The sequence below is a fragment of the Nansenia antarctica genome (assembly GCF_963989245.1).
Source record: "Nansenia antarctica genome assembly, chromosome: 6".
Lineage (NCBI taxonomy): Eukaryota > Metazoa > Chordata > Actinopteri > Argentiniformes > Microstomatidae > Nansenia > Nansenia antarctica.
Window position 1 is genome coordinate 2969312 of NC_137676.1, and position 11926 is coordinate 2981237.

The window sequence follows — 11926 nt, forward strand, 5'->3', positions numbered from 1 at the left end:
CAGGCCGTTTCATAAGTTACTTAATATCATAAGTTACAATATCACACGAGAGGCAGTGTTGTTAGGCTGCGTTTACACCGCAGGTTGTAATGCCTAGTTCCCATTGTGTGCCTTAACAGTCCAAATGACACATATCAGATTCGTATCTGATTGAGGCCGGCATGATATTGAGGCCTGAATGGGATCTGAGCATATCAGATTCAATGTGCTTTTTCAATGTGACAAACCGCAGACCATATTATCCTGGATTGCCCGGTGTACCACCCACCCAACGGGATGCATGGTCTGTCGGTATTAGATGACGAGACGATGACGTGGCTTCTGGAGGGGTGTCTAGAAATATAGCCCGGGTGAGCCCCTCAACCAGGTCTCGGGGTGGTAAAAGGGTAGCCCCTCGGCCCCGAGCCTGGTGGAGTGGAGAGGAAAAACAACTACCCATACGCCGAAGAATGTGCTTTTTTACTGCTTGCCTAGTAACCTGAACACAAACATGTAGTCTAATTAACGGTCATTTAGTAGAACACCTGTGCGGCGGAGTGATACATATAGTTAAAAGTCCCAGTGCTGTTATACTGTATATCGGCACTCATGGAATGCCTCTCGTCCAATCAAACTACTTAGTCGGAACTAACTGTTGTATAATAACCGTTTGTGAGACGGTAACAAGTCAGCCAACCGACCAAAAGTTATTTTAGGTGTTTATATTATGCAATATCTTTGGCTTGACTAGCGAGTGTGTCGTTGATTTTCAATGTTTTCAGTAAAACTAACGTGTGTGTTTTGAATCAATGCTCTTTCACCCACCCCAACAAAGGAGCTTTATTTTCCCGGTCCCGGTTTATTGACATTTCCCAGAATAAAAAATCCAAACATCTGGTCGGGTTTCCGACTTTTCGTTCCACCTTTTCACCATCTGCCGTCACATTTTGTGACACCCGCCATCTGCCCGTCCCTATTCACCACACGCCCGTAACTCATCTATAGACCGCCATAGATTTTCAACGTTAATCACGTTAATTTTTGTAGCCCCAGACAGCGGAGGAGTGATGGATGTCCTCGTGTCGAACATCTGTCAATTAGTTGTGTGTGTGGTGTGTGTGTGTGGTGTGTCAGCGCCAGGGTTCCCATTGGCTGAGGCCTCTCTCCATACCCACCTCTCTGAGGACCCATCCTATTAGCATCTATGTGAGGCAGCTTTGTTGAGCATCATTAATCATCTGAGATATGAGCTGGGAGGAAACCTGGGGAGGAACCAGGGGACGGAGGATACTTGATTGATCCCTCGGCTTGCGTTCCGTATGCACGCACACAGACACACACACACTCACGCACACACACACACACACACGTGCGGGCACACACACACACACACACATACACGTACACGCATACACGCACACACACACACATGCATACGCACACACACGCATACACGTACACACACACACACATGCATACACGTACACACATGCACACACGCATACACACACACACACACACACACACACACGTACACGCACGCACACACACACACACAAAATTAACATTCTGGTGTGATACAAATCATTACATCATCCAGCTCTCTTTGAAGACAGATCGAACACTGGCATGAAAGCCAGAAAACAGAAAGGCTAGCAATAACTTAGACTTTGATTCATATTCATATTCATCTTCCATCATCCATCAGAGAGAATAAAGAACACAGAGTAGAGGAACAGTTGGCTTGAGGGCATCTGCAATGATTTGACAAACCTCCTTAATACGTGACACGTTCTGATGCTTTGGTTCCTCATATCGGGGATCTGATGTAATGATCTGACTTTTCTTTTGAAAAAATTTGAACACATTTCCGCATTGTTGAAGATCAATGACACCAGATCTCTAGTCAACTAACACAGCTTGTTTTGTGAGGCTGCTAACAATGTAAAGTAGTGTTATAGTTACTAGTTACTAACTGGGTAGCAGTGGGGATGACTCACCCAATCCATTGTGTTGTTGCAGTATTTTGGCTTAACTAGCGAGTTTGTGTCGTGATTCTCAATGACGCTGAAGATTCAAGATTCAAGATTCAAGATTGCTTTATTGTCTGTCACAGAGTGACAGAAATTCTCCTTTGACAGGCTTTGTGCAGTTCATGAATACGTTATCCACATTAAAAACACACATAGGTCACATACATACAATAAAAACAGACAGATATAACAGTGTTTATAAAATGTAGTGCCTATTAAAAAAGTCTAAAAAAGTCTCTAAAAATAATAGTAAGAAAAACAGTGTGCTTCCTATTTTAAAATGTTCATGGCGGTGGTTGCCGTGGGAATGAATGATTTTTTATATGTGTTTTTCCGGGCCAGTGGAGTTCTATAACGGCGGCCTGATGGAAGTGGCTGAAATGATTGGTGGAGGGGGTGAGAGGGGTCCTGTGTGATTTGTGTGGCTTTTCTGATTAGTGACCGTAGTTCCGTGTTTCAAAAGAAAAGTCTAACAATGCTAGTTCGAGACAACGTTCAAAATCCCGGCTGGCCACATGTCGAGGTGTCCTTGGGGCAAGACACTGAACCCCCAAATTGCTCCCAATGAGCGGGGCCAGCCGGCGCCTTGCGTGGTAGCTTGGCGCCATTGGGTGTGTGAATGTGAATGTGTGTGTGAACGGGTGAAGGAGAGGCCGTTGTAAAGCGGAATAAGGAATAAGGAATAATGGAATAAGGCGCTATATAAGTCAGTCTATATAAGTGCATTCCATTTGTATGCATCCAGCGTGACCAGAAATACACGAAAAAAACAAACAAGATTTCAGGGAAAACGTTATAACCCCCTTTAAATGGTTTTAAAGATTTGTCGTTTATTTATCGATTATGAAATCTGGTAACAAGACAACAAAACAGCGTTAATCTGTCTTGGCTTGGTGAGGGGGGGGGGGGGTGGATGGTAGTCGGTGTGTAGATCCGTGGCCCTGTTCTGTCTGTGCGCTGTGGGATGGGGGGGGCCGGGGGAGGGGGGGGGGGGGGGGACAACACAGTCCTACTCAGGCGCTCTGTAGCGATTACTGCGCCTTTGATCACAGAGCCTCCCTGCTGCGTGCTAATGCTCTGTCGCTAATTCTCCTAGCATCCTCCCTCCCACTATCCACGGAGTTACTCATCACCGTGCACACACACACACACACACAAGTATACACACACGCATACACACACACAAATATACGCACACACACACACACAAGTATACGCACTCATACACACACATACATATACACACACACAAGTATACGCACTCACACACACACACACACAGACACACGCATACACACACACACACAAGTATACGCACGCATACACACACACACACATACACACACACACACACACACACACACACACACCGAGAACACCCCACCGGGCCTCCTCCTCTGTTTGCATACAGCGTTGATGACACACGCAGCACACTTGGCTAATTCGTCTGAATCGACGGCAGGGCTCTGCGTCTCTCTGCGTCTCCTAACACAAAGGCACGCTGTCGCCATCGCCTCGCGTTGGGTAATAATCGCCTGAGAAAGGGGATGTTAATTTTGGAGTCTGTCTCTCCAGATAGGGGATTAGAGAGTGAATAGAATGGGTACGGGGCTTACAAGGGACGTCTTTTCTGTGGGAAGATTTACAATAACATGGCAGGTTATGATCACATACAAGCAGCACAAGTCGGCTCCTACTACACCCACTAGCGAGCTATAAATAGAACACTTGAACAATGAAACCGGTGCCGTGACGACGATTCCACTTCATAGAAACAAAACGTTTTTGATCGGAACATTTTTGATCTGAATATGAATAAATTCAAAGGCCGCTATAAACAAGTTTTCTTTTGGACAGGACAGAGGACTCTGAGTAGTAAGGTGACTGAAGTACTGAAGTAGTAAATCTTATTTAGTTTTCTGCATTTGATATTTATGTTGTATATGGATATTTATGTTCGTTATAGAAAGAGACTCTGTTTTTGAAATGTTGTAAGGAAGGGGGGCGGGACTAGATACGTTTTCACTTCCTCCTGTCCCCCTCCCGAACGCACTAGTGTAAGGTGAAATTACTTAACTTTATAACTTTAAAATGTTTTTAATTTGTATGTTTTTACATGTTTATTGTGTTTGGGACACCATTGATCTCTCGGTGTCTTCTGTCCAGGGTTCGAGTTCAGAGCCAATGGGAGCTGAGCTCCCATAAGGAAGGTCTGAGCTCCCATGAAAGCAGTAAAATCATACATCTGTGGGGGTCGCTAATAATACATTACCACAACCATTATTTGATCAAAAATGTCAATGTAATGAGTATTATTTATATTTATTTATATGATAAATATTCTAAAATAAACACGTTTTCCAAAAGAACTACGCGCACCAGCATTAATCCCCTGTGAATGACAGTATGCCTTTGACTGCCTGCACTTTACCACCAAGACACTATGGGGCGCAGTAGAATATTGTGCAACAGCAGAATATGATCGTTGAGAGCTTGCGAACGTGATTATTGAGAAGAAAACATTCAGTAGCTAGCTATCATGCCGCCCCAAAAAAGGCCACTGCTGCCGACCGAGTCGACAAGCCTGGAAAGTTTCGGGTTTTCAACCAAGAAACCAAACTTGAATTCAGCTGCACCTGTTATGACACCCAACGTTGAAACTGTTGAAATAGCAGAGCTCAAACAAAAGCAAGTGCTTCCGAAGAAAGTAGCAGAACTCACCTCCAGTATGTGTAAGGAGACAGCTAGTTCGTTCAGGGCAGCCTATACTGTCGCTAAAGAAAGGATGCCTTATACAAAACTGAATCCAATTATGAAACTTAATGAGATGAATGGCGCGACAGTTGGCCCCTGCTCACCGATCCGATCATTCATGTGCCCAGATTGTAGAGCACATTGCACAAGAGATGAAACAAATTCATTTCTAATGTCAAATCACTTGATTCCCGTAGTAGCATAACATTAGATGAAAGCACAATTCATGGACGAGCATACATGATTATTTATGTCAGGTGCGATGTCACTGGAAATGGAGATGTGGACAATGTGTCGTGCTAACAGGGAAAGTGAATGGACTGTATAGCAAAAACAACAAAATTATTGGCCGAGATACCCGTAACTATCGCTTATAGCTGTTGTTTCATGTGGTGCTGTTGATGTGGTGAAATGAGTAGCCTATGGCTAATTAAAACTTGAAAGTCCCATCGCTGTGTGGGCATGATTCGCGCGCGTGCATGAGAACATTTTGCACTGTTATTTGGAGACCCCCACAAAGCTCAGCTTATAACTCGAACCCTGCTTCTGTCCCTGCAGGCTCTCCGTACAGGGACAAGATCACCATCGCCATCCTGCAGCTGCAGGAGGAGGGGAAGCTGCACATGATGAAGGAGAAGTGGTGGCGGGGGAACGGCTGTCCGGAGGAGGAGAGTAAGGAGGCCAGCGCCCTGGGGGTGCAGAACATCGGGGGCATCTTCATCGTGCTGGCCGCGGGGCTCGTCCTGTCCGTGTTCGTGGCGGTGGGGGAGGTCCTGTACAAGTCCAAGGAGAACGCCCAGCTGGAGAAGGTAAAGCACCTTCATCATCATCGTCGTCGTCGCCGTCATCATCATCTTCATCATCATCATCATCATCATCTTCTTCATCATCGTCATCATCATCGTCATCAACATCAATATCATCATCAACATCATCATCATCATCGTCATCATCATCATAGTAAGTAAGTAAGTAAGTAAAGCTTTATTTTTATTTTGTTATTTTTTACCTTTATTTTACCAGGCGAGACAATTAAGAACAAAATTCTTATTTACAATGCCGGCCTGCCTCATAAGGGGAAAGGGGAGGAGGGCTGAAAGATAAAACATGTTAAAAACAAAGCACTTAAAACCACAATTAAATCAATTATATAGCGCCTTTCGTACATGAAATGCAACTCAAAGCACTTTACAATAGAACATCATCATCAACATCATCTGATGTTGTGTAAGTAAGTAAGTACATTTTATTTATATAGCACCTATCACAGACCAGCGGTCACAAAGTGCTTTACATAGGCTATAAAAACACAATTAAAGAGCAAAAGTAATAGCACGTTAAAAGAAATAGGTAAACAAGTGAAAATAAAAACAAGAAACAAATGCACCCAGATTGTGGAATGCACTGCCAGTTTACATTAGGGATGCAACCTCAGCACATTATGTTCAAGTCAAGACTAAAAACCCATCTTTTTAATATTGCCTTCAAATGACTAAATAATTACATTATGATTACGTAATGATTGGAGCACTTTGAGCTGCAACGTTTGCAGGAAAAGTGCTATACAAATAAAGGTTATTATTATTATTATTATCATCATCAACATCATTGTGATGTTGCGCTGTTACATGAGAGATTTTATATTATTGATCTCGTACTGCTGCACTCTTAAGAAAAGAAGAAAAGAAAACAGTCCCAAAAGAGGGAAAAGAGTGGGGTTAGTGGGTGGCCTAGTAGTGGATAGTGAGTTTGGAAAATTAGTTCAGCATCCCACCTGGGAACACCACCACTAGTGTGCCCTTGAGTAAGGCACTTAGCCCTGAGGTACTCCAGGGAGACTGTAACCCTGTAATCTCTAATTGGAAGTCGCTCTGGATAAGAAAAACGTCGGCTAAATGAAAAGAAAAGTCTGAGTCACATTTTGATTGGTTGCCGATATGAGGACCGAAGCTTAAGAACGTGTCACAAATGGTTAAACATGGAAAATGGAAAAAGATCTTCTCCTGTCCCTTGGAAAGAACACTTTCAAGAACCCCTTTTGGGGTTCTGCACGGAACCCTCTTTCCACAGAAGGGGTCTCTTCACAGGGTTCTCCCAAGGGAACCGCTCCAGAACCTTTTTCGGTTCTAGGTCAAACCTTTTTATTGTGTATTTTATGAGTGTCTATGCAGTGTGGCCTCCAAACCAGGAGGTGGCATCTAATTTGTATCCTGACAGTGAGTATCTTCTTTCCCCCATCTACCCTTCTTCTCCTCTCTCCTCCTCCTCTCTCCACTCCTCTCCACTCCTCTTCCCTTCCCTCCCCTCCACTCCTCTCCTCTCCTCTCCTCTCCTCTCCACTCCCCTCCCCTCCCCAAACTCTCCTCTCCTCTCCTCTCCTCCTCCTTTCCCCTCCCCTCTCCTCTCCTCTCCACTCCTCTCCTCTCCTCTCCTCTACTCTCCTCTCTCCTCCCCTCCCCCCACTCTCTCCTCTCCTCTCCTCTCTCCTCTCCTCTCTCTCCTCTCCCCCTCTCCTCCTCCTCTCTCCTCCTCCAGCGGTCCTTCTGCAACGCCATGGTGGACGAGCTCCGCGCGTCCCTCAAGTGCCAGCGCCGTCTCAAACAGAAGCCCCAGCCTCCCGTCATCGTCAAAACGGAGGAGGTGATCAACATGCACACGTTCAACGACAGGAGACTCCCGGGGAAAGAGACCATGGCGTGAGAGGGGCCTCCTCGACGCCTAGCCCGGCGAGGAGAGAAAGAAAGAAAGAAAGGTTCGAACCCCAACCGACCGTCGACAATAACCGACAGACCAATGGGGTTACTATTATCCATCCAAACTATTATTTCATTGCCCCCCCCCCCAGCTTCAAAGGCAGATGTTTCCTGTGGAAATATAGATGTCTGGGGCATGACTCACCACCGACCAACGCCCCCCCCCGGCCGCCGTCGATTGCCGCTGACTCTTAACGCGGAAAACGCTTTGTGACGGGTGACGTTTGACAAGTGATTGATGTGATGATGTGACAGAGCGGAGATGGACAGATATCTTTGGTGACGGGTCCTTTGGGAGGAGGGTTAAACAGACAGAGTCTACTGAGACAGTCCATGTGTTCACTCTTCAATGTCAGTGACTTTACACACACTCACACACACACACACTCACTCACGCACATGCACGCACACACACACACACACACACACACACACACCTACACACACATACACACACACACACACACACAGACCTTCATCATCACACAGAGACACACACACACACACCTTTGCAGAGCGGACCCCTGTATCTTGACAGAACCCCCCCCCCCAACTGAAAAATAAGAAGTTGATGTGTTTTTTTTCCGTCGATGTCAAGTCAATCTGTACCACTTTCGTCACTTTTGTCTCATTAACAAGGTGTCACATTGAAAAAGGGAACATTTTAACAAAAGTGCCAAATTTTGTTTCCAAACGAACTGGTGGTGGTGTGTATAAAGAAGACAGAGGTAATTCTCCGTCCCTTAAAAAAGAAAGTGTATCTATTTAGTTTTTTGAATCATTGATGTTGATCTTGTTAAATACTCATAGTTTTCTTCTTCTGTAACGCCTTTTCTTCTTCGTGCCAAAGTTCTGCCACTTCTGTAGGGAACTTCTCGACCATGCGCCTATTACGTTCAACGCCTCTACATACAGGAAGTATGGTGTCAAAAACTCCCATGATGCTTCTCTCTTTTCTTCACAGTCAGTCCAGCCATTTCTGAGTCCTTTATCAGTTGTTGAAAGGCAGGATTTCTACACAAAAAAAAAAAATGTCTGTTTTTGTATAAGGGACACCGTTTTGTAGTACTTTCTATCAGCGTAGCCCCCCTCTGACATTATGTAGCCGGGGAACCAATAGGGAGACCCCCCCCTCCCTTACGACCACTCAGCGGCTCCTCAGCCAATGAGGAGACACCCCCGCCCCCCCGTGTCCTGTGTATTAGGGCAACATCGTCTGCGCTAGGTCTGATTTATGGTGTGAGATGACAAGCATATACCTGGTAGCAGACCTGTGTCGGAAAAATACTTTTAAAGTACTTTGAGCGTTTTGCTTGAGTCGAGTCTCCCTGGAGATACCAAGATAGACGTGGTTAGCACGTTTGGGGCTGTCCCCGTGGGTGCTCTTGTGCCATGAAACTCAATCAAGCGATCGGCAAAGTATTTGAAATGAGTTCCAATCGTATTTGAACCCCCCCCCCCCCCCCCCCAGGTCTGCCCGGTCGTTTCTATAGCTGCCCCCTTGTTTTCCTCTACTTAGCTTAGCTTAGCTTACGTCGCTAACGCTAACAAGGAGGTTTTCACTTCCTCAGAGAAGAGAAAACTAAATAGAAGGATCAATAAATGATGAAGATATCACTGCTGTACATGACTGAATGAATGAATGTAGAAGCTAGGATTCATTAAAAGACATAATTCATGACAAACAAGGCGGGAGAGGGGGGGAGGAGGGGGAAAGAAGTGATTTTTCTCCTTTATTTTGTGCTACCAGTATTGCTTGTCATTTTATGCCCTGCAGGATTCAAATGGTTGAATTGTTGGGAACATCTATCTGAAAATACTGTATTGTCAAGACAAAATTGAGGTAGTAGAGTTTATTTGACATTGATGCAAGGTTTTACAAAAAATGAAATCATTAAAAAAAAATCATGATTATTCAATTGTCTCCAAACCTTTGATTGATTGATTGATTGTACTTTATTGTCCCCGAGGGGAAATTTGTCTTGGGCATGGTACTTTCATGCTGTTGAACGCCCAGACACTACTTTTTATTGAACATTTTGTTGCAGATTTTTTTTTCTGACATTTAAGCAATATCACACAAGAGGGAGTGCTGTTATACTGAATATCCCTTTATTAGGAACACTATACTAATACTGGGTAGGGCCTCCCTTTATTAGGAACACTATACTAATACTGGGTAGGGCCTCCCTTTGCTCTCAAAACAGCCTCAATTCTTCGTGGCATTGACTGCACAAGATGTTGGAAACATTCCTTTGAGATTCTGGTCCATGATGACATGATTGCGTCACGCAATTCCTGCGGATTTTTCAGGGCCACTGCACTCATTGTCCTGTTCACGAAAGCAGTTTGAGACGATTTTTGCTTTGTGACATGGTGCGTTACCATGCTGGAAGTAGCCATTAGAAGATGGGGCTGTGAAGGGATGCACACGGTCAGCAACAACACTCAAATAGGCTGGGGCGTTCAAGCGACGATTGATTGATATTAACGGGCCCAAAGTGTGCCAAGAAAACATTCCCCACACCATTACACCACCTCCACGGATGAGAAGATGTACAGGTGGTCCTAATAAAGTGTTCAGTGAGTGTACATGGCCTACGATCTAGTAGTAGCTAGTCGCTAAATGAGATCTGAGACAATTCCTTTGATATGAAAGCACTGTCACGTACATAGGAGAATAGTGGCATGAAAAATAAAGATACCTGATGTTTAAAAATATGGATATCTGAGAAAAATACATGGTGTAAAAAACATGGTGACAACAATGGAAAAGTACTGTATACCATAGCACGATGGAGGGAATAATTATCTTTCTCCTGTCATCTATCTGGCTGTTGTTCTTGAGCACCATGACCTTGAAACCACAACAGGACTACAATAATGCGGTTACAGTCCCCTGCTCACATATATATAGAGACAGAACAGAGGAAACAGTAAGATCATCATGATCTTACCTGCAAGCATAATACAATATGAAGAGGAGGAGATGACTACTTTGACCGTAATGGGTTTCTTTTTCAGGCCATTACATTCATCTCTCAGGAGTGCGTTCCGGAAAAGCACCTGGGTCATGATAATAAAAATAATAATTCATTGTATTTATATAGCGCTTTTTCCGAGGCTCAAAGGCGCTGACAATGTGGGAAAAACGGAAAACACAGAAACAACGAGCAACAGATAACATGAGCACATAGAACACAGAGTTAACGAACGGGGAGGGCGGTGGCAGGGTTAGGGGAGATGGTTAGGGGATGATGTGTTTGTTTATTAGTGTGTGTGTGTGTGTGTGTGTGTGTGTGTTTGTTTGTTTGTTTGTTTGTTTATTAGGATCCCCATTAGCTAATGCCATGATATTAACTAGTCTTCCTGGGGTCTGACACAACAATTATATTTGGACAATTGTCAACATTGTATACATACAGATAACTGTAAACATTGTATACATACATGCATCATAATAACAAAAGAAAGGAATAAAATAAAGAAAAACCAAAGAAAATAAATGAAATAACAGATCAGCAAACAAGATAAATCATCTACTGTTCATTCAGAGTTAATTGTGTTAAGTGCTCTTTTATTGTTTTCTGGAAAGTGCCTCTAGAATTAGTTTTACTAACATAAAGAGTTCCATCCTGTAATGGCTCTGTAAACTACAGTAGATTTGAGTAGATGTGTCCTAGGTCTAGGAGGTGATGGGTCTAAGAGATATCCTGAAATGGCCTGTCTGCATGGTCAGATAGTTATGTTCATTTCTGATATACACTACTTGGTCAGAAAACTACTGTGGTTTCTTGTCATTTAATGACAGTCCTGAAGAAGATCAGAAAAAAAATACTCAACGTAAAACTCAATGTGTGTCCACTGTCAAACCTAACACCTCGCCTTACTGTCAGATCTGTATCAACACTCAACGTCATCATCACCCTCTCAAGACGCCATGTCACATCGCCTTCAGGATCATACCCCCAACTCCATGTTGATAATGGTAATTCCTAATCACATTCGAGCCAGATAAACCGAACGATTTTGACTCGGTCCTCTTTACAGCATCAAGAGAGAGGGGAAACGGAAACTAATATATCCTGCTTTCTTGTTCTACCTTGTACCTGTCACGTCTGTCTGGACAGCAATTTGACAGCTGAGTGCTGGTAGGAAGGAAGGGGTTGTTATTTTTCCACAGTTCAGAAGCTTCTTCCCGACAGTGACTTTCAGACAGGAAATGATTAAAAACATCTCCGCGGCTCGGCGACAGCATAAACGACCGCCCGGGTGGTCCCGTGTCCTCCAGGAGTGACAGAGAAGGTCACGGCGGCGCCGCGGCGCGTTCATGAGGGAACGCTTTACTCCGCCACACGTGTTTCCATCATATTACGCTGTCATGGTGAGTGGCGATATTTATTATAA

General features: G+C 44.2%; 1 protein-coding gene across 1 annotated transcript in view; it reads left to right on the plus strand.

Moving 5' to 3' along the window:
- Positions 1-7466, plus strand: part of LOC308160080 (glutamate receptor ionotropic, kainate 2-like) — a gene marked incomplete at both ends in the record, with an annotated part of 74036 nt that extends 66570 nt beyond the window's left edge. Inside the window, 2 exon segments of the mRNA XM_080533945.1 lie at positions 5325-5575; positions 7302-7466. Of these exon segments, the coding sequence (XP_080390071.1) occupies positions 5325-5575; positions 7302-7466 (416 nt within the window).
- Between the last annotated feature and the right edge of the window lie 4460 nt (positions 7467-11926).